The sequence below is a fragment of the Oryzias melastigma genome, linkage group LG17, assembly GCF_002922805.2.
Source record: "Oryzias melastigma strain HK-1 linkage group LG17, ASM292280v2, whole genome shotgun sequence".
NCBI classification, from domain to species: domain Eukaryota; kingdom Metazoa; phylum Chordata; class Actinopteri; order Beloniformes; family Adrianichthyidae; genus Oryzias; species Oryzias melastigma.
The window spans coordinates 18,645,451-18,669,690 of NC_050528.1; the positions used below are offsets into that span (position 1 = coordinate 18,645,451).

General features: G+C 39.9%; 1 protein-coding gene and 1 long non-coding RNA gene across 3 annotated transcripts in view; one reads left to right on the forward strand and one right to left on the reverse strand.

The window, feature by feature from the left end:
- Positions 1 to 24,240, forward strand: part of epha4b (eph receptor A4b) — a 106,414-nt gene that overhangs the window by 21,199 nt on the left and 60,975 nt on the right. For both annotated transcript variants that reach the window (XM_024273351.2, XM_024273352.2), the window contains exons 3-5: positions 8,130 to 8,330; positions 9,135 to 9,242; positions 11,611 to 11,962. In XM_024273351.2, coding sequence (XP_024129119.1) covers positions 8,130 to 8,330; positions 9,135 to 9,242; positions 11,611 to 11,962 — 661 coding nt within the window. The remainder of the gene's footprint in view (positions 1 to 8,129; positions 8,331 to 9,134; positions 9,243 to 11,610; positions 11,963 to 24,240) is intronic.
- On the reverse strand, positions 1,574 to 22,776 carry LOC118599985. The gene is made up of 3 exons (XR_004949544.1): positions 17,167 to 22,776; positions 2,813 to 2,873; positions 1,574 to 2,734 (listed from the first exon to the last, which is right to left on the reverse strand). It is a non-coding gene; the product is annotated as an uncharacterized LOC118599985 (long non-coding RNA).

Here is a 24,240-nt window from a genome sequence, read left to right on the forward strand (position 1 = left end):
TCCCACTTCAATCCTCTTTTGATGTATTGTGAAAGTGTTCTTAGTGGTCTTCTATTATGATTTTGATGTTGTTAGACATTTTCTAGGACATAGTTTCTGCAGAGTGGCAGCAGTTCCACTCTGAAATTTGTGAGCGGGACTGTTGACGCCTATCATCTATCTGTTTAAACTTTTTAACAACAGTATCGGAGCTATCCACCTGTTCAGGTTGGGGTGCCACCTCGGACGAGGGAAACAAAGACGTACATGGATCTGTTCGTTTGCATCAGAATGGAGCCAATTGTAGCATCTACATCGCTGAGGGGTTGACGTCACCTTAGAAAATGCCTTACCTCCGGCTCTCGCAAAATCAGGCAGAAGCCGTCACCGTGGCTTCCTGATACACTACCACCATTTTGAAATCCGTCACCAGTGATTGGTCCGTTGGACAACTGTCGCCAGTCATGACTGAGCTTGTTTGAGTCCACACTTCTTGCACTGAAAGCGGCTCAGGAGAAGCCGCCAATCAAACGTTGGAGGTGGGGCCAGTGGGCACCACATGCTTTTACTGAGGCATCTGATTGGTCGGTTTATAACTTGAATAGCTGGCGATAAAGAAAAAAAATACCTTAAAAAATTTGGATTGGAAAGAAGATGTTAAGAAGAAGGTATCAGAGCAAGAATGGGAATTCTTACAAATAGAATAATGCCTCGTTTTCACTGAGCGGTCCAGACCAGACCACTCTTGGCGGATTTAGAATGGTCTGGGGATTTCAAGTGAGCGTTTCCATTGAGTGTTGGACCATCAAAGGGGATGTGTAATACGGAGTCAGAGGCAGTTGGATCCATATGCAGTATTAATCAAACAACAAGGCGAAGGATTGGTCAGACAGGCGGTGGTACGGCAGGCGAGGGTCAGACGCAGCATGGGCTCGTCAGAGGCTGGTGCAGGCAGTGGTCAAGGACTGGGAGGAGTCGAAGCAGGCGGATGACATGAAAGGATCAGGATCAGGATCAGAGGCAAACGGAAACACTGCTCAGAATTGTCAGAAGAGAACAATACTTCACACTGAGCTGAGCTGAGGGTGATTGGAGATGAGAAGCAGCTGAGGAGCTTCTGGGAGGAGCTGCAGGGGCTGCTGGGAAATGCAGTGTGAAAAGAACAGGAAGTTACTAATACTCTGGAGACTGTGCACACATGACGTAGCTGCGTGTCTAAAAGATGCAACTACAGCGAAACTGAAGCTGGTTTTATGGATTCGGTCTGTATTATTCTTTGAAGATTTTGGGGGGTGAAGAGGAATCCAGCCAAAAAGAGGACGAAACTTTCGGTTTGGATCTTGATTCTGGAGAAGCGCTTGTTGGACGCTTCCTTTTGTCATAAAACCTTTCAGCCAATCAATGGGTTATATCATGTGACGACAGAAGCTCCGCCCTAACTGGTCCATTGCATTTTTCTACGGACCTACGACCAAGGACTATACGATTTTGACCTTCTTGTAGCCCGCAGGTACTGAGAGTGCTGAGCGATATGGAAGAAAGAGTTGTATATCATAATATAAATTATTTTATACCACAATAACGTGTATTTTCAGTTATTCTCTGAAACAAATTGACAGAAATGTCATTACTTACTTTCCTCTGACTTTATTTTTTATGATAAAATGAAACTGAATAGTAACAAATGAGAAACATTGTTTTAAAGTACACTACAGTTTCACGTTTCTTAGTAGGAATACACATTTTTGCACAAAAAAATCAGCAATAGAAATAAAAGAAAAAAAATAAAAACAATAGAAATATTTGTTTTTTATAATTGGAAAAACCCTTAATATTAAAGCCTTTTCATTTGAATTTCTCACAAAACTATATATTGTAATTAACTTAAAAATTAACTTAAATGTATTTATTTTATTTTTTGTTTTTGCTTGTGTTAAAGAGGGAAAAAAATCATGCCTTTGTGAAACAAAAGTCTCTAAAATCTAATCAGTGATGCACAAAACTTAACTTGGCCTCAATTTATAATCTATTGTTTAGAAAAAAAATGATTCAGAAAGACCAGTGCTCTGGGGATCTGTATTAACTGGATAACTTGATATTTTTGATGCTGCTCGTCAAAGGATTATCCAGTTAACCTCTGAACCCGGATCTGTGGATTATACATACAAGACCCCCCCGAGTTTGTCCAAAATGACACTTGACCCCCACGGGTCAATCCTAATCCTGGCGATGTGGTGCTGGACGTTAGCGAAGCTACCAGCCTTATGGTTGGAGACACTAAACAGACATGTTATAACATTGTTTAAAATTAAGCCCCCCCTGCCAAAAAAACAAAACAAAAAAAAACTCCCAGAGGGTCCTCAGCTTTTAAGCCCCCCCCCCTTATCTGTTTTTCTACCTCATCAATGATCCTTCAGGCCTTTCCTCCCTCCCGACGTCCAGAGTCTTTTTGAGAATTTGGAAGCCAATCACGCCGCCGTTGGCGAGGCCATGAGATGATTGCGGAAGGAGAGATGCTGGATTAAGCCTTGCTATTAAAAAAACACACTCTTTGCTGATTGGTGGGTTTCGCAGAGCAATTTTCAGTCCGGGTTATAGTTAGTTTGAACTGCATCATCATGTAACAGTTTGTGCATTCAAGCATACTTGACTTAAGTGGCTCCAGAGAAAGAAAGAAAAAAAGAGTTTGAATGCTTTAGCCAATCGCGGCTCTTTCCAGTTGAAGCAGGTTTAGTCTCAAACAGCTGCTGTATTTCTGTGGAAGAAAGAGTTTTAATACCCTCAGGCATACCTGTGCTTTTCACCAGGCAGACGCGACACTGAGCAGACTCACCAGCTAGGGAAGTAAGTCACCTTCAAGGAAGTGGCAGTAATCCAGACACTCTAAACTTTGCCTACAAAGAAATAAACAAAGACATTATAAAGCCCTCTTTATCCCTCAATGAGCATTCCCATAAAGGCTTTAATCACTACTCCCTTGGGGCTGAGTTTTGTGAGTGTGTGTGGGTGGGTGTGTGTGACTGTCCTGTGATGTCCGACTGGTCTCAGTTCTGCACAGATGGATGTGTTTAACTGCCAGGCATGCCTGTAATTTACCCACATTCGTTCCTCGCTGCCTTTTTTCCCCCTCCTCGCTTGTGTTTTGTTCTTTTAATTGAATGGAGTTGCTGTGAGAGTCCTCGCTGTGCGATCCTCCAGTTATACATCCTTTATGCTGACTGTTAATCTTCAGACTCAAAAGTTGCTTTCAGGGACACTTGGGTCAGCTGACTAGAGCAACTAAACAGACTCGTGTGTTTTTTCATTTTTGCTTCTGCTTGTTTTCTTTGTGCGCCTCCCTGCTGAAGGACTGTTGGGTCAGGATCAGGACGGAGCGAGTTTTGTTGGAGTTCATGGACAGTGAAAGCTTTTGAACGTGGGAGAGCTGAAGTGAAAGTCTCTGTGTGGTTTTGTATATTAATTTAAGGACCCAAAGTAAACTTTCTATGATTTACTTTAAAAAAAAACATGACAGAAATCAACCTCATTTCAGCAACATGCTATGAATTGTATTCTGATTTTTGCTTTTTGGTGCTTAGGCAATTCATTTTATAAAGGCATGAATTGGGGATCTAAAATATCAATGCAGTTGAAATCAAAATTGATCACAAAGTTAAAAAAAGCTAAATCCATTAATTGATTTGCTTTTCAAAGAAATTTTATACAAATTCCATTGTAATTTTTTACCAGTAAAAACTTTAAAAAATGTGTAATATTCAAAATGTAAATAAAAATAAATACTTTTTGTCATTTTAGACAATTTTTGAAACAGTTTTTTAATATTTATTGATTCAGGAGACAATGACTCTCTTTTTATTTAGTACTGATTATTACTTTTACTTTAAATCATATACAGTTTTTAATTATTGATTATTCAAAATTCATAAAACGATTCAAAACTCTTTATGGATATTTGACGAATCAAAAAAATTGTTTTCCCCCACCACTAATAATAATATAATATAAAACAACTGAATCAAATCCAATTGTAAACTTGTGATTTGAAATGGGATTGATTCAGTGTTTTAATAATACTCAGACTTTTCCAAGTATGGGCTTTAGTGAGTTGAAGTGTGGAAGAAAACCACACTTAATGTTCCTAATTTTAACAGATTTTTTATAATAAAAAATGATTTTACAACCAAGAAAGCAAAAATGTCAAAGTCATTATAATGTCACGCTGACAAGAATCAGCAGGGAGACAAATGCTCTTCAGTTGACATTCTGCTTGGACTTTAAATAATCTTTAGCAAACATTTTTACATAATCCTGAAGCAGCTTAATAGTTTTTTGCATGCCAAAAAAAAGCAACCCTCAAGATTTTCCTCATATTCACAGCAACGGTTCACCAAGAGAAGTTGCTGTGTCATCTCCAGGCCACACAGACAGGAAATTTAGAATCAATTATCTCCCAAGGACATCTTCAGATGAGAGCACGCTCACATTGTTTTCCATTATTGTGGCTTCAGGTTTGTGGGACCGTCTGCCATAGCTGGTCAGATGGAAGAAATGGACAGCAACGTCTATGAAACCAGGAAAAATCTTATCTTTTTTTTAATATAGTCTGCTTAGGTTTTATTTAACTGCTAACAGACACACTTTATTGTAACATTTTTCTTAAAGGGCATTTGGAGGCTGACTCCACTCTCAGCCCAGATTTGAAAAATGCAAAAAAAGGGGGAGGGGCTAAAGGGGATATTCTTTAATAATGGGAAGTGATGCAGTTTCATCCATTGACTGTATATTAATATAGTGTTATATATATATATACTGAAAATAATACGTGTTTATGGTTTGACCACAGAACTTTCTGTGGACGTCGAGCATTTTTCTCCATATATAATGCCCAATGGCAGGACTGCAATATGAGAGTAACTAAACAAATCAACGATGCTAGCGACAGGGGATACAAATTCTAGCAGGGGATACAGATCTTGGCACAACACCAGGGTTTGCAGGACCAAAAGGGACCCATGTCTGAAATGCAGCTAGCATCCTAGCTAATAAAGGCTAAAGAATTAGGCAAACAATCCCGAGTTAAACGATTATTGAAAATCCCATCACCAGGAAAGAGTTTACTGGATTCAATGCCAATTGTACTCAACCACTGTTGATTAACTGCAAAGTCCACTGGAAAGTTGTGCAAGCCAGTAGACTTTTTACGACTACGAGCCGCGCTAACACAAAAACAACCGACTGTTACAGAGTCAAAGATGAGCAGAGTTTTTATACTATAGCATCAGAGCATGATGACGTGAAACTTCTCAAATGACTTACACCAGTTAACCAATAACAAAATGCAGCTGTAATACCTCGTTTCAACCTGTAGGGGCAGCACACAGACGCTTTGTGACTATACTTTCAGGATTTAACAACTTTATTTTAAACTGTCAAAAATGTGCCAAGAACCAACAGACAGGATTTTTAAAGCCCCATTTATAGAGTTAAACTGTTGATTTACTGTTTGGCTACCGTCTAAGAACTCAACTGTGTGCCAACATATTGAATAAATATTTAAATGTAGTCATAGAGTCGAGAATTTTTAATGTTAAAAAAGAAGAAATCCTGCCAGGCAGTACGACCCTGAGCAAACGTCCATTTGCTATGAAGGAGCGGATGTGTGCAAACACATGCAGGTGAATGCCTGTGTGCATTTCTATCCGGTGAATGTTGTTTTGGTCGGGCAGCTGTAAGGTGACCTCTACTATGAAAGCTGAAGTTTCGGTCCAAAGATGATGACAGGAGCGCTGAACAAATACGGTGGTCTTTTTATTCCTCACCGCAAACTAGGACACATTCAGTTTGTGTGGCTTTTGGTGCGTGTGCTCGGGAAAATTCAGTTAGCCGGCATGTGACTGGATCGAATGTCCAGAGACATGGAAACCACATGGGGTGTATTTTTCTTTTCTTTAAGGAATAGAAATGTTCACTTTGTGTGAGTGTCAGTGCTGCTTTAAAATATGTGTGTTTGGGTAGATAGAAATGTTTTCCTGCCCATGCAAAAAGTGTTCTCAATTACAGCCTTAGTCAGAAGTGGAAACAGATGGTGGCAAATGACGGGAGACAAAGTAGCTCTGTCCTCTCCACTCCTTCGTCTTTCTCTTCGTGTGTCTCTCTCTCGAGCGCACTACTACATCTGAAGCTCCCGCTTTCACTTCAGAAAAAAACTCTCGGTGCACATGTGCAACGTGGGCAAAAACATCCCTGTAGTCATCTTGACACAGGTCATCACTCATATTCAGCCAGACATGAAAACAGAACATGTTGGTTTGCACTAAACCACAGTTCACTGAACTTGGGCCCAGTTTCCCCTTCAGCGAGGTCTGAATCAAGATCGTCTTTGTTCCTTGATGAAATGACGAGACAGGAGCTGAGAGGGGCTGTTGTCGAGCTGACCATGTGCTGCAGATCATCACTGATGATTCACTTCCACTCCGCCGTCGCTCACAGATTAATATTTAAGTCAAGGAAATTTTCACTTGAGCTCAAATGTCTGTTAGCTGTAGGGTTAGGCAGTATGGAATATAGTTTTTTTTATGTCGGTCGATAACGATATATATAATGATATAAACCATGTAGCTATATTTGTCCATTTCGAACCCTTCTAACTAGGGGTGTTCCAAAATATCGATGTTGCGATTTATTTCAATATTTGGTCATGTAATTGATTCTCAATGGGTTCTCACCAACTATCGATCTTCCTGTTTAAAAAAGGCCATAAAACATTATATTTGCCTTCCTTTGGTGAAATGTTCCTTTGGAGGTAGATGGGGGTACGGGTTGTAAGAATGGCTGTCGTGAGCACCAATGTGCCTGTCAGCTACTTGAATTTTTCATTTTTTTTTCTATTCTTTACAACAATTTTGCACTAAATAGTGTCCCTGCTGTTCATGTTTACTATTGTTAACAATACATTTTTACAAATAATTCCAATTCAGTTGGTAATGCTGGTCAAAGACATAGTATTACTGATTTGCATAAAAGTGTCTATTTGTTGCACAAAATAAAACACAAGTTGTTTATTATGGTTGTGTTCAATCTAAAAATAAATGGGGATATATTTTCCCCCAAAAATATGTGTTCTTTTACGGATTGTGAGTTATTAGAGACAGTTTTTACCAATTATCGTGACATCATTGATATCATGAGTCATGTATCACACATCATATCGTGAGTTGATTCCCAGCCCCAGGTCTAACACTATTTTACACATAATATTACATTTCATAGAAGGAATTCATAAATGGTATGAATATTTTCTTTTGTCATCTAACTGTAAACTCAAATTCAAACATGGTGAGAGAACAAGATTTAGCAGAGATTTTCTAATTCTGCCTCCAAGTGATTACATTTTATATTAAATCATAAGAAAAACAGGCTGAAAACATAAACATTTGTATTATTATTATTATTATTATTATTATTATATATCATTGATATTAAAGCCAGAGAGCTCTCACAAGGGAAGGAGGCGGGGTGGGGGGTTCAGCACAACATCTGACACAGGTTGCAGTTTTTTATGTAACACCTGCTGCTAATACACAGTGGATTCAGGTCTGTCATTATATTCAAATGTTTTTTATGAAGGTACTAAGAATTAATTTTGATGAATTTATCCGCTACGTCTTAAAGTTCGGTCAGTGAAAATATTCTCCAAATTTAAGCTGGTCTGTGAACACGGAGCGGCTCGTTAGCATTAGCATTTCGCCATGCTACATCGCGGTCACCACATCTACACTTTTTATTGAAGTTTCTGCTTTAAGTCCAGCGAGTTTGTCTTCCAGTTCTGACTGGATCCCATTAAAAATCCCTAAATGTCCTGCTGCTTCACCAGGTGAAACTAAACATTGTATGGAGAGGATTAGCGGAAGTCACTGTTGGACCCTTCAAAATAAAAGTCTATCATGATAGAGTCATTCTTTTATTGAGAAAAAGTATATATTATACAAGTTTATACATTTTTTTCCTAACTCATTTGTTTTTGCCTTTTTCATTTAACTTTTGCTACCTTCAATTCTTCTGTCTGCACTCCTCCGACTTTCCTCTAAATGTCGCCTCACAAATGCTTCATTTCACCCAGCCAAACCTCATTACCCTCTTCTTATCTTCAGTGGGAGGAGATCAGTGTCATGGATGAGAGGAACACGCCGATGAGGACGTACCAAGTATGCAATGTAATGGAAGCCAACCAAAACAACTGGCTCCGAACGCGCCACATCAGCCGGGAGGGAGCGCAGCGCATCTACATCGAGATCAAGTTCACCCTGAGAGACTGCAACAGCCTGCCGGGGGTCCCCGGGACCTGCAAAGAGGTCCTCACATTCTACGCTCCACACAAGCCTTCACTGATTTATTAGTGACAAACATATTTCCCTCACACTGAGCCATTCTGTTTTATAGTGTGATTCATATTTTATGGGTTGGAAAACATTTTTCTCTGATTATTCATCAAAGGAGATCAAACACAACCAAACAAAAGGATTTTATTGTAACTTTTGTCTTTGACATCCAGTTTTTTTCTATAAACAAAATGTTAAATCAATGGCAACAGAAAGTAGAACTGAAACAGTTTGATCCCTGAAAACATGTAATAACAATTTCTGAAGGGAAACAGAAGTTGTTTTGCTGTTTTCTGAGCTGCATGGAGGCACTTTGCACGTGTCGTCTTGCCTGTGACCCTAATAGTCAAACGGTAAAGATGATTGCATGCACAAAGACATCTCAGATTATACTGCAGAGCAGGGAAACAACAGTGTTTATCGCCCTTAAAACAAGCAGAATTGTTGATGCACTGAAAATTGATGATAAAAACCCAAATTGGAGAACGAAACAAAAAGATGGTTTTCCGTGCCTTCCATGTACAGTTAGAATGTTTGCCTCCATAAAGTAAATAGAAGCCTCTTGGGGCTACAATTTTGACTGCAATTTCATGCCCAGATTTGATGCTGCAGAGAACAGAGCAGCATGTTTATGCAGGTCGAGACACTTGCTGACAGGTTATTCTGACAGATGCATTAATTTTCTGAAAGGACAGCTCCACAGCACTTTCAGTTTTTTTCTTGATTACTTGACATTTACCAAACTTGAAAAATGATGTATTGTGTTTGTTTTTGCAGACGTTTAACATGTTCTACTATGAGTCCAACAATGCCAACCTGTGGTTCATCAAGGAGAGTCAGTACGTCAAGATTGACACTATTGCAGCAGATGAGAGCTTTACACAGGTACCAGTACACACATGGCACAAAAAGAGGGCTAAATGGGTCCGATTTTTATTTTTTTGTGTGTATTGTTTACACTGAGCGGTACGGTTTAGAACAGGAGTCCCCAAACTACGGCCCGCGGGCCGGATCCAGCCCACCTCCACATTTGGCCCAGCCTCCAAAACACCATCAGAGACGCATATTTCTTCTTTTTTTTCAATCTGGTCGATCGAGACCCACTTAGAACGGGACTTTTTATTCCACCCTTCTGCAGTCCTAACTGTGACAGGAGATGATAGACTATTTATTGGTTTAATTATTTAAACGTTTTAGTATAGTTGTGTGAATGGTTTGTAAGCATTCACACTAAGGTGTTTCTCCTGCTCCATTTCTGTACGTTTTTCGGCAAGTAAAAACTCAACCACACTATCAGTTATTTTATCAATCTTAGTATCGGTTTTGGTATTCATAAACTGTAAACTTTTTGAAATATAGAGCAAAATATGCTGCATTGGAAATGAATTAGAAAGTCTTCAAATTTCAAAATTTGAAGTAGATTAGCAACAAACTTTAAATATATTAATGGGCTAAGCTTTAATCTTGTTTGCTTTAATCTTTAGTCGTTTGCAAACAATTTGGAAATTCACGTAATATTTGAGCAACATGCTAACATTTTTTTTGGTTTACTGAGGAGTTTAAGGCAGATTTGGAGTTTAGCTAGTAAGAAAGCCATGTGCTAGCTTTTTTGTAGGTAAATTTGGCATCTACTGAGGTTTTTTATGCTAATTTGGAGTTCAGCTAATATTTTAGCAACATGCTAACGTTTTTGGCTAATTTAGTTTACTTAGAAGTTTAAGACAGATTTGGACTTTAGCTAGTAAGAAAGCTAGCTTTTTTTGTTGGCGAATTTGGCATCTACTGAGGTTTTTTTATGCTAAGTTGGAGTTCAGCTAATATTTTGGCAACATGCTAACATTTTTGGCTAATTTGTTATCTACTGAGGGTTTTTAAGCTAATTTAGAGTTTAGCTTCTATTCTAGCAGCAGGCTAACTTTTTTTGGATAATTTAGTTTACTAAAGAATTTTTGGCTATTTAGGAGTTAAGCTAGTTTTAAAGCAACGAGCTAGCTTTTTTGGGCTAATTTGGAATTTAACTCATATTTAAGGAGCATACTAAATATTTTTTGCAAAATTGGCATGTATTAGGGATTTTTGAGTAATTTTACTACATATTTTTCAGAAATTTAGGTCAACTTCAGAGCTCTTTCATAGTTCAATGAAATTTCTAGTCTTTTAGCAAATATTACATTTTGCAAATAGCTTCTACCTTTTCAGCAAATCCCTTCAGCAATTAAAGTAAATTGCGTCACCATTTTCAGTGATTACTTTCAACAAAAAGCATTCACACTAGCATTATCGCAAGTAATGCAATTTTTCTAGTTTTTTATTTTGAAGATTGCAAAAACAAATTATTTAAAATTGGGCTATGTGTGGCTTTCTGGAAAACAATTAATGTTTACCATTAGGCTGTGATTGTTACACTTCATCTGTTAGCCTACAAACAGACCTCAGCCCCACATCAGAGACAAGAAAAAGTTATTGACACCTGGTCTAGAATAGTCCAGGTAATTCAAAGTTGGACTGTCATGGCACATGCGAGGGGTTAGGACTACACAATATAGAGGAAAAACTCGCAATGTGTGATATTAGTGATCAATACTGTGATATAATATTGCGACAATAACAAATAATACATTATTTCTATTTCACTGAAACAGTTTTATTTAAATAAAAACCAAAATGACTTAAATTTTACTCTAAATGACCCTCGTCTACCTAAGAGTCCGGTATCCAACATAATATTGTTTAAAGATAATAAGGGTTCAATTTAATTTGTTAAATATATCAAGCTGCTAGAGGGTTTTTTTTAGCATGTGTGTAAACATTTACACAATTTGTGCCGTTTTTTTTTTCAATAAATTACAAAGGCTGATATTGCGACGACAATACATTTGAGGGTTATTGCGCAAGTCTAGACCAATTGGATAGCAGAGCAACCACAGCAAAAGTGAAGCTACAAACAACAACAATTGAGGTCAATCATTTTTTTCCGCTTGGCTTTTCGGTACTTCGTTAAGCATTTACTGTTGTTTGAGAAAGATTGCAAAGAAGGAGAACATTTTTGGTGTTTTTTAACGGCCTTCCACCAATCAACAGGTTTGGTTGTGTGACAACAGTAGCTCCGGCCTAACCGTTCTGTTCCATTTTTCTATAAACCTTCAACTATTGGAGGCCCAAAAATGGTTTAATATGCTCGAAGTACCGGACCATACCGCTCAGAGGAAGCCAGGCTATAGAGCACAATTTGCAACATTGTCTTTGTTCACAGGTGGACGTCGGCGACCGGGTCATGAAGCTGAACACGGAGGTCCGAGACATCAGCAACTTAAGCAAAAAGGGTTTCTACCTGGCCTTCCAGGACCTCGGCGCCTGCATCGCCCTGGTCTCAGTCAGAGTCTTTTACAAGAAATGTCCACTCACCGTCCTCAACCTGGCCCAGTTCCCTGACACAATAACTGGGGGAGACACGGCTCTGGTGGAAGTCCACGGCGCGTGCGTGAACGCCTCGGAGGAGTTCGAGCCTCCCAAGATGTACTGCAGTGCAGACGGAGGCTGGCTCGTCCCCATCGGGAGATGTGTATGCAAACCGGGCTTTGAGGAGAACAAGGACGTCTGCCAGCGTGAGTTAGGAGGGGGCTGGGGGATGTGTGGGATAGAGCTGTAAGTGTGCAAATGTGTGTATCAACAAACTGAAAGGCAACAGAAAACTGGGGTTTAGTACCAATTAAGGCTTCGATGTGCTGAAATACTTTAATTTCCTACACAGGATAAGCTTAATATTTTTCCATAAAAGTCAGGGTGGAACTGTACTCCCTTTGTCTGTTTAGATTAAGAGCACACATTGTGTGTGTGAGTGCGAGTGTCATCACTCCAAACACGACACCGACAGCTCTTGCCTGGGAAAGGGTAAGGTTTGCTTTGAGGCATGTCCTCCTTTCATTTGTGTGCGTCACAGGCAGAGCCTGCCGTCGTGTCGCTCAGGAAAAGAAAAGTAGAAGAGCTATGTGTTCGGAAGCAGATTATTGAGTTGTAAAACTCTTTAAATTGTGCATTTGTGCCGTTCGTGTGAGTCAGAAGGTGTTTGCGCTTGCCGTGCGTGCGTGCGTTTGAGCGAGGAAGCTGGATTATGCCGTTGCTGTCACCTGTCCCGGAGGACTCGCTCCTTCCCTGAAAAAGAAAATCGAATCATAGATATTCATCTCTGCGAATGTGAAATTGGTGCGCACAATGCAATTTCTCTTGTTTTGGAGAAGCGCTCGGGAAGCTTGGCAGCTGGGCCTGAGAGACTCGTGAACAGGAACAAACTGTGCTCGGCGCTTTGCAGACTGGGTTTGTGCACAGATTGTGGCAGAGCGCTGACTGCATCTCAATCATGAAGCACAGACCGCTGAGCGCCGTATCTGTCTGTGTGTCTGTCAGCCATGGTTACGTGAAAGGAGACCGCTTTGGCAGCTTTTCTAATCATTTTACTTCCATCACTCTAATTGTTTAAAACAAGTATTTTGCATTTTTTACATACACTTATTTATCTGTACTCGAACTTTGAAAATTCAACTGTAAGTGGTAAAGGGGTCGACCTCTGTGACCCCCATGACCTCATCAGTCTCCTAAGAGACAAACTAAAACAACGTCCCGCATTTAACAAGCCAAATTTAACTGGGAGGCATCGTGTTTGCATCCATTTAAGTGTAAGCGTGCAAAAGCAATTATGCTGGCAGTCTGAGGCAGGAGTCTGCAACCCTTAACAATAAAAGAGGCTTTTGGACTTGTTTGCTACTGATCAAAACCTCGAAGGAGCTTTAAGAAAATGTTATTAATATGTTTATAAATATGAATATATTTATGTTTTGGTGTGAATAAAAACAGACATATAAGGGGAGATTAGCATTTTCTCAAAATGTAAAGTTTTTTTTACTTCTGACAGAATGTTGTATGATTTTCTTTCAAAATAAAATACACCCTGTGCCAAACGAGATCCTAAAAGATCTGACTTTTTAACTAAAGTTTTGGTAAAAAAGTGAAGAAGTTCAGTTAAAATCTGAAGCATAGAGCAAATAAGGCCTCTTCAGGGCAGCAGGTATGTAAAAATGTTGACATCTTCTATAGACAAACCTCACCCTTACATTTATAAGCTTTAATGTCAATTAATCAAGGCTAATTTAGTAACTCATTCTTTTAAAGAAAAAAAAATAATTTCTATAGCCAGAGAGCTAATATGGAGAGGTAGAAATGTGGCTGTGGAGCCGCAGGTTTTAGACCCCTGGTCTAAGGTCATAGGCCAAATAAAAATATACAGCCGTCATTTATCAAGCTCTGGTCAGACAGTTGAGATGCGGAGTGGATATGTGTGATCAACCATGATTTCAAACCATTTAAAGGCTTATCTTATAGAGTAATTACTCTGCAAAAAAGAAAGCGTCTCCCCCAGCGGGGATGTCTGCGCTGCCTGCTCAGTCAGTGTTAGGAAAAATGATTTTGTTGGGACGGATTTGCATAGCAATGAAATTTCCCTCCTCATAATACAGTAGAATTTGCTGTCCCGCGCGTCTCTGCCAAACGCACACCGCCTCATTTTGTCGCGTCTGAAATAAAGCCCGCTCTCCTTTTGTTTCCAATAAGTTTGGTGCTGATGTCAGTCAGAATCCAGCGTGCTGGCTAATGCATCCATAATCAGCCCTTATTTTAACAGGCGGGCTGATAGAAAAGAGGACACAGGGAGATGTGACAGCCTGTTCTGCTGCACTTAATGTGTGCCTGTGAGAACGAGGGCCACGCTTTCAAAGAGTCCTCTCAGCACTCTGCATCAAGTCCAAACAAAGGTTTCCTGCACAGACACAGCATGGAGGTCTTCCATGTGGACAACGCCAGGCTGCTAATGCATTTAAATCACCCTTTCTCATTACAAAGAGATACAAGGGGGGAGGAGAATAAAGAAAAGAGTGGAGGAGCGTTTTAATATCATTGTGCAGGTGAGCAAGCCACTTAATGGAGAGCTTCAATTGTCCTTTTTGTGGGGGCTTGCTTGCTGTTTTTTATGTGCTCTGCCTGGGTCTCAGTAGTCTTTCGGCATCTCGGTATCACTCTCCTTCACCCCCATTCTCCCCGTCTCTCTATCTCAGAGCGAAGCGCTAATGGAATCATTACTACCCTCTCTGTGTTAGACAAACACCAGACACCGCCTATTACGGCCTTTTTTTCTTAATCTCTGCTTCTTTTCTCCTCAGTCTGTTATTTTCAAGCCTTGCTCCTGGGTCTGCTTCTATAATTAGACTATTCTCCACCTCTCGCTCTCCAAAGCCACCCATTTTTCCTCCTCACCCCATCTCCTCTGGCACTTTCTTCCTTTTTCACCTCACCATTTCTTTCTCTGTCCCCCTTTTTTTTCCTCTCCCCCTCCTTATCTCCTCTGTCTTCACTCGTTAAACATTTATAGAGGATGGGTTCATCTTTCTCTTTTTGTCTTTGCCAACTTAATGTTTCTTAATCCCTTTGGGAGCAGAACGCTTGAATGTTCGTCTGGGTTTTGGTGTGGTTAATGACAGACGTAGAAGTAGATTAGATGTGGTCAAAGGGGATCATGCCTCATCGACAGCCGGCCAAACGGGATATTATATCAAATTTTTTTAATCTAGTTTTGATTTGGAAAAAAAATAAACTAACTACTGTTGTAACTCAATAATAACTATTTGAAATGATCCCTCCATGGTTGGAACATCACAGTAATCTGTAATGACTACTGCTTCAATCAGAGGGTAAAGTTTAGATTTTAACAATAACATTTTGGAAACTTTTCCTGTTTTTGATCCAAAAAGATCCTTAAATTATTAACACAGCTTGCCTAACTTTCTTCAAAGTTAGACATTTATACACACTTAATTGGTATTTAGTAAAATCGCCTTTAAACGGTTTAACTTGGCTCAGATGTTTTTGGGCAGCCTTCCATTAGCTTGTAATTTATCTTATTGGATTTTTGGCTCATTTCAGCTGACAGAACTGATGGAGCTGAGTCAAGTCTGTGGACGTCCTGGCTCTTCCTTCCATCCTCAATGCTACTTTGGTTGTTTATTTGTGTAATTCCATCTTCGGAAGTCCACTTTTGTTGTCCTTTAAAAACCTAGCTAATTGATTGTAGTAGTGCTTGGGAGTTTCTATAGCTAAAACAGCCAATAAATTCTCTCTCTTTTTTTGCTACCTTATCTTTTTTAGTATCTAAAGGCAACTTGTGCTTATAAAATGCATCTGAAAAGCTTTAATTTGGCTTCTTCTGATAGATTTTGAGAAGTCATCTCACTGCAAACAAGGATCTTCTCTTTAATACCAACAGAGTTAATGGAAATAAAGTTTAGCCTCAAATAAAAAGGGATTTATATAAATATGCACCTCATGTGACCAAAAATTCAACACAAAGGGGTGTTTGCTCCGATTTGTATACTTTGCACTGGTACTGATAAAAAAAAAAATAATACATAAAATGAAAAACTTTTTTTTTTTTTAATATGCAGTGTTTAGTTAATTTGGATATGTTGCACCAAATTTTGTTTTGAAAAAGTGTCTTCTTCTTTATGATTTTAGTATTACTTTTAGGAATATTTGGATATTTTATCTATGACAAATCAAATTGATGAACAACTCACATCTTAAAAAGATGCTTCTTTTGTTTATTTCCTTTTGTTTTCCACATATCTAAAAGATTTTTAAGATTTATTGATACTATTTCTCTTATCGATACTGCGTACTGATCGTGTACTCTTATCGATACTTTTCTATGAGAAAACAAGGAGGGAGAAGACTATTAACAAATTATGTACTTAAACAAACGTTTTATTTTAAAACCATTAAAAACACAATATAATAAGTATACATCGTTTGCAACGCTACACTAAAATTATCAATAAATACTAATGTGTCTTTCTAGCAATAACACAACTTAAATAAACAGTGTATTAAGAAGCAAAATCCAGACTAAATCAAACAGCCTCCTCACTTCAAAAAACAATAGCTGGGAAAATAAAAATGAAAAATGTTGTATTTTCTTTAATTCTACATTGTATGACGGATAATTTATTATTTTTGAGGCACAATATGAACTAACAGCCATAATATGAAATTGTCATTGTTTTTTACAGTAACCATATTCATTTCCACCCTACTTTTATTGTACAACAACACTTAAGTCACATGCTGCACGTGTGTACTGTTAGGATACACGCCTGTTGAAATAATAGTGGCGCTAGACGTCTCACTTGGACAGTCAAACGCTGTGCACCTTTCCACTAGAATCGGATGTATTTTAGCGCGATGTTTGGACACGATACAGCTGTTACCGCCCCTACAAGACATGTTTTTGTTACATCTGAGACAAGTGTGCTGTCTGCATACTTTGGAAAAATACAGCCACACTTTGGACCTTTTTGATCGTGGCTGCTCTGCCATCTGCGTGTGTTTGTTGGTGGTCTGGGAAAAATTGAATGATGTATTACTGGTTGTCAAGTTATGTTTCTTTTTACACTTTCCCCACTTGAAAGGGATAAGAGACATCCACTCAAAGATGTAGCAGGATTTCACTCATAAAGGACCAGTCAAATTTCCAATCTTCACATTTATTTCCATTTGGCAAATAATCAACCACTGTGACGTTTCATTTCACATTTTTGGTTTGTTAGTGAGTTTGTTTGAGTTGGAAATTATGAGCCTTTAACAGTAGCTGAAAAACCTTTAAATCAGAAAACACAAATCAGTCTCTTAATTTCAACAATATCCACAGGAATCAAGCAAGCAGTCCATTTCCAGAGGTTGATTTTTGTTTTAGAGTTCCAGTTCTTACCGGCTGCCTCTTTGGTGTTTGTAGATGTCTTTCTTTTTTTTTCTACTCCTTCTGCTGCAAAGTCCACTTAACACCAGCTGCTCTCGATGAATGCTGAGCTTCCTGTCTTCAATGTAGATGTGCGTCTCCTTTATTTGTCCCACCAGCACATACAGGCCTCTGCATGTTGGTTCCTCACAAGAAACAGCTTGGTGAAGGTCTTCAATCAATCACAGCTGTGCTCCACCCAGCAACTCTGGTTTTGAGACTCATGTTTGACAGCACACTGGTACAAAAACGGTACCAGTTTCGGGACCGCATCACTGTCCAGAAGTCCTCTTTTTGGAAGCCATGTTCATGGGGTTACACCTCCACTTGACTCAGATGAAGCCAAAACATGATGTGGATTTCTATAAGCTACCGTTTGCTTACAAGAAAAAAACATTATCACCACTGAATAATAGAGACTGACCTAAAATACAAAAATTGTCAAGGTGACATTTAAAAAGAAGTTCTAGTGTCAAACTAAGATGCTTTTATGAGGTTTTGTACTGATTTGATTAAGTTACACAACCATTCATTTCACGGGTTTTATTAATAGAATAAAAAAATCATCTCTTGTGCTTGAAACTTTTCATATTTGCTCCCTCCTCAACACCAAACACCATGACTCGCCTGCTCAGTCACTGGAAATCATGGCCGTCTGCATTGTCACCACTGGAGTTTCATAATCTCCTTTACTCTGGTTCTAACATGCACCATCTTCCTCTCTGCCTCTCAGGCACATTCACACACTCTTATCACCTCTCCTCCATCTCTTTCAGCCCCATGTTCTTGTGCCCCCCCACACTCCTTTCCCATTCCTTGTTTTCTTTTCTCCTAATGTCTCTTGTGCATTCTGTTCCTTTTTGCCCTTTCTGTCTGCCACTGTTTTCTCCAGCGCCTCCATTTCCACCTCATAGTCCCTCGCCCTCTCCTGCTGTTCCTGTCTTTCACAGCTGGTCGGGGCTGCAGTGAATACTCCTCTCAAAGCTCTCTTGCTCTAAGCCCTAGGGGTGCGTGCTGAAGGGCAGGAGTGTGTGCAGACGTGCATGCATCTTTGACTGTGTGTGTCTTTGTCTGACATCAACAATTACAGCCTCAGATAGCAGAGATAGGGAAGACACCTGTCACCTCAACACGAGTGTTCGTGCTCTCATCAACTTTTTCTTAGCAGGCAGACGTAATATGGGTCAGCGTGACACGTCCGTCTGTGTTTCTGCCCGCTGGCTGCGGCTGTCTTATAGTCTCCTTTTTTTTTCATTTGTCAGCTGGATCAGGTCAGCACAAAGCCATAACTTAGTTTGTCCCAGGTGCCTTTCTAGACACCCGACTGCACTTAGCTCCCTTGCTGTTCTTTTCATTCACAGAGCAAACCAACAAGCAGTCCCGAGTGCATCAGGGAGCTAATCAGCTGTTTGTTCATTCAGGTCGCAGCAATCCAGAATCTCTGTTTCTGTATGTTTAACAACAATTACACTTTAGACCTTTCACTCAAACCCTGTGGGTCAACACTCAACTGGATTTAGGTGCTCCCTTTGAGATAAGAGTATCACTACTGAGCATTAAATATTAGTTCAACATTTTCAAAATCAATCCCTGCAAAGCTGCTTTTGTAGTTCAGTTGAAAAACACATTCAGGGTTTCCAACATAAAAACCTTTGAGAAATCACAAGACATTTCTTAGATCATGAGACCGTCTCTCCTGCTGGCTCCAAGCGGTGTTCATGGCTATTCATTATTAAATTGATTAACGTCTAATGACAAAAAGGGCAGCTCATAAAAAGCTTAGTGTAGAACTTTATCTTATACGGAAATAAATTCACAGTAAATGTCTTCATAATTTAAAAACTTTGCTTTTCCTCCTTTTGCGACAATATTTGATATCTGAAAGATTAAACTTTTTTTTTTTTTTTAGATTTAGTGTATTAGAAAGTGATAGAGGACCCAATACTTCAGAGACTAGGTTTGGTGACAGAAACTAATGAATTACTCAAAACATGACAAAAAGCATGAAGAAACACAAAGGGTGCAGAGCAGATGACTTGACAATGATCAACTGAAAAACCAGAAACTTATATACACTGAAGGCAATAAACAAAAATGAAGACGACTGCGGATCATGAACCTGAAACTGATGTTACTGAGGGACAATTCAGAACAGAACATGACCAAAAATCATAACTGAACAATCCTGACAGTACCCCTCCCTAAAAGGGGAGATCCCAGATGCCCAGAAGAAAAAAAACCCTTGGGAGGAGGGGACATGGGAAAACAGGCAAGGAGGGAGAGACTTCCATCCTCAGGGACAGGGATAAGGAAACAGAAACAGGAAGGAGAGGTCCCGGTGACCCTCCACAGGAACAGGGAACTTAAAAGATGGCACTGGTAATTCCCCTTATGAACGGATACGCTGGACGTGGAATGGCATGACATGAATATGGCTGCAGGAAAACTTGTTGGTTGTGGCATGGTATGGTGTCCAAAAAATGCCGGGTCTAAGGTGGTCAGGTCATTCTGTCAGGAATGGACCCCAGTTGGACCCAAATTTCATGAGACCATGCAAGGTGGCAGAAAAGTAAAGCATTTAAAGCCCCCCTACAACAATTTTTTACATTTTCTTTAAACGTTCCCAGTGGGGTTTTAATTAGGACTGTGAAGTTTTTAACAAAAAATCCACATCCTAAATGTCTTAAAAAGCCATTTTTTTCTGTTGATCTGAAGCCCTCTTTTCCAAAAACCCTTCTGTGTGGGCGTGGCTTATGGTGCTGAGCAGTGTAACCCCGCCCCTTATCCCCCCCAGACATTCTAGCAAGACATAGACTTTGATAGGACCATAAAAAATAAAATAAAACAAAACATGAACCTAAAACTGGTGACTGAGGGACAATTCAAAACAGAACATGACCAAAAATTATAACTGCTAAAACCCAAATCAAAGGTCACAATCCTGACAGTATTGATGTGATTAGTTATTTGTTGTGTGCAATAATACATTACAGTTAAATTTAGATGAGTTTAAATGTTCTTGTGACATTTTTCTCATGATGGAGGACATATATAAAGTAAATTAAGCTGAGACCACTGGGAATGCTTTTAAAACAGACCAAAAGATGATCAGAGGGACTTTTTAAAGGAAACACGTTATGTGAGTCATCCAATCAGTGCTTCCCTTAAGATGGATTTGTGTTTGGAAACTGAAAAGTTGAAGATCCAGTTGATGAGTATTAGCATCCACTCCAGTCAACACAGAATTGTAAATAGTAAAGTCATCGTGAGGATCTTTGGACTGGGTTGCATTGTTTGCGGTGATGCATCAACCAATCCTGACTCTTAAAGTCCTCATCCAAAGATGTCCGACTAAGATAATTACGACGCAGATAACATTTCTGGAGTTCACCACAGGGTTTCCTCCGGTCAGACTCAAGCTCCCCGACTTCAAGTCTCAATAAACTCTGGCTCTGAGAACATTATGGGCTATCCAAATCAGATCATTTACAGTGGTGAATTTGGCATTAAACACAAAAAGAAGTTGAAACCAAAACCTTTACACACTGACTTCCAAATTTCTATCAAAGATAAGAAAACATGAGGGCAATAAAAAGAACTATTTAGCTGGCCAGTCAAAGGCCTCATTCTCAGCAGTCAGTTGATCAGGCCGACCTCTGATCACAGGAGTGACTCCAAAATAATAGAGGCTGTGAGACAAAACTCAGAAAAAACTTTGGATATGAACTCTACAATCAGTCACAAAACTGACTACTTTGTGTCTGGAGAAACGATTGCAGCATGTCTTCATAACTGAGCGATCTGACACAAGAAAAGACTGTTTGTAGGAAGACATATGTGCAATAAAGGGAGGATTTTTACCAGATGCAGACTTTTGGATATCAAATCTGCCTTCCAATGTCAGGCTCTTTCTCCTCTGCACACAAAGACATGCACATCTCTGTCATGCCTTTGCTCCTCTGCTCGGGGAGCTTGAGAGCTTCAAAGCGTGTGTGGCTAGGTAGGGGGCAGCTAACGGAAGGATTTAGACAGTCAGGCCAGAGATTTTGGTGTGCTGTAATAGTGCGCGTGTGTCTGCTTGTGTACACTCCTGTAGGCGACCAGGCTTTAAGCTGTTGTGTGAAGAAGCATGATGTGATAATGAGCCAGATGTGCTTAAAGGACAAAGGGATATATAGGCCAAGTGGAGACCAGCCATTGGTCCCTTCACCTCCATGTGTGAGAGTGTCTTTAGCTGTCTGCCTATCTGACTTCACTCCTCATTTATTTGAGTAATGACAGTCACCTTTTGCCTCATTTCTCCTTTATTCTCTGTTATCTTCCCTCTTCCTCAACTTCATCCCTTCTCCCTCTTTCTCATCTCGTCTCTTTTGTGTTTGAACAAATGACACAAAAATCACAAAGGCTTAGGCTCCGGCTCTATCCTCCATACACAAGTGGTCCCTGTATACATACCCACACAGCTCTGACCCAGATAATGCCTATTTAGAGAGAATCTCCGAGGACAGTTCCTGTAGCACAACACTTGATGACTCTCCGAGCGGCGGCTGATTGGGTGAGTTGCCAAAAGCCACCTTAGCACCACGTTGCCGTTTGCATCGTCGTGGTTTAAAGCAGTCAAACCTGAGGACACGAAGGCGACGTGTCAGAGGATGGATCCTGCGCAGTTCAGCTGAGTCTGGTGCAGTGGGTTGAACAAACCCTGGGAGGAAACAAAAAAAAAAAAAAAAGCAGGCCAAGGACTGAGGAGAAACTTCTAATGCATGTTTCAGCTCATCTTGTCCTTATATAGCTTGATTCCCTACAGAGAGAATCAGTAAAAAAGAAGTGAGCTGTGGAGGGAAGAGTGTGACTCATTTTGGAAAAGTCCCCCGTTAATTGGCTGTGCTCTACATGCTGCTGGGTTCCAGTTAGGGGTAAATATATGTGCACTCGGGGGAAAGTTCATCATTTTCACATTTCTGTACTGGTGAATCAGCCGTCTGATTTCTTCATTTTTGTGCGTAAGGACGGCGGGTGGGATGCACAAGCAGTTTTGGGATCTGCTGAGCAGCAAGCGCTTTCAGAAAGGCAGCCACAGACCCTTCCCCCCTTTTCCCCTTTCCTCATTCTCTTTTGAGTTTATGGATGGCTTCCAGATGTACAATCAGCCTGTCAGCCTGATTAGGCCGGTGCCTTTTGCTCAGCTACGATGAACAGATGTAACCATAGTCAAAGTCCAATTTGTTGCTGCTTTTGTATATATTACAGCTGGATCTTTGTTTTATAGCCAAAAGCAATCATTTGCAAAACTTAAAAGTCTTTGTAGCAGAAGTGCAGCCAGATCAAAGCGCCAAATTAGAGAGGACCTGATGAGATACATGACAGTTCAATCTTTTTTTTAGATGTATTTATATTTAGAGCAGCTGCTCCACTGCTTGCGGTATAAATGCTGAATTTCAGCAGGGGTTGGAATCATATCTTTTACTGTGAAACATGTTGTTGTTAGCATTATTTATAAAAGAGAAGTACATGGCAAAATAGCTGCAGGGTGTGGAGGAGTGTGTACCAGAGCCCTGACAAAATTGAACTCCATCCATCTTCAGAGCCCATTTTATCCCTTTTGGGGTCACGAGGCCTCTGTTGGGCAAAAGTCGGGGCTAAACCCTGAAAAGATCACCTGTCTATTGCAGGAACACACACACTCACGTGCACACCTAAGTAGAGATACCAATCAACCTATGAAACATGTTTATGGACCATAGAAGAAAGCCGAGTACCTGGAGAAAAACACTAAGAGAATGTGGAAATTCCACACTTGAAAGTCCCAGACTGGTCCTTCTCTGGATGTGAACCACAGCGCCACCAAGCAGCCCACAATAGTTCTGTTGTGGGCTGCTTGTCTTCTTGATGTAGGTTTCATTGTCATCAGGACTGTGATCCAGAGTAAAAGGTGTTTACTCAATCAATTTTTTGGAGGCAAGCCTACAAGCTTTGGTTGGACCAAATAAGCAAGATGTTTACCTGAAAAGTTAAGATCAAAGACAGTAAATAGTAAGAACTGGACTGATTATCCCCCCCCCCCCATGTTCCAAATAGGAAGTACCAGTAAGCCAAACTCCCATAGACTTCTATAGAGAAATAAACAGCTATTACTCAGTCATTCCGTTCTTCTTCTGGTGTCTCTTTTGACATGTTTTTGCTAAACCTATTTTTTTCATGATATATTTTCTTCACAAGTTATTCAAGTTGTAAACTACGCAACTATAGACACTATCCACACCTCAAATGTTCAAAACGTTTATATGACAGATTATCAAACCAATCACTGCTTGCTAACGTCATCTTGTTTCAAAATGGCTAAATCGGGCGATATCCGTATTGCGGAAAAATGGTGACTGAATTGACTTAATTTTGCTGAAACCTGTGGTAACAGCTTTGTTTTGTCCATCTCTATTCATGTCAATGATTGAGATAGGATTTCCTGACAAGTAGACTCTGGTTGGTTCATGTACAATATGAGCCAGCCAGAGAGCAGAAAAGGCATAGAGTGTATTGTTGTATTGTGTGGTCTTCTAATTATGATAATGCTGTTTTTAGCCAAAATAAAATAAAATAAAAGAAAACCTAACATTTTCTTGGACATAGTTTCTGCAGAGCGGCAGGTGTTCATCAGAAATTTGCTTTAGTTGTGGGCGGGATTGTTGCATCGGAATAAGCCTGCGCGTGTTTCCCATCATCCCCTCGTTTACACTCTCTCCTGCTAGCTTACAGCCCCTCACAACCTCGAGCTAACATTACAGGTGCAACCAGAATGGGGAGGTATATTGGAGCTATCCAGCCGTTCAATTTGGAGCCAGATTCCATCTCAGACGAGGAATATGGAGTGGATGCAGTAGATTGAAGCAGAGCCAAGAAATTATGGCTTACCGATTGTAGTTTAGACGAAGCAAACGTCAAGCTTTTTTAAGGAGTTTTAATTTTAAGATTCTTTATACATGTCCGCCATCATGAGAAAAATGTTAAAAACACCAAAAACACAATTCCCATTGTAGGTCTTTAAAAAGA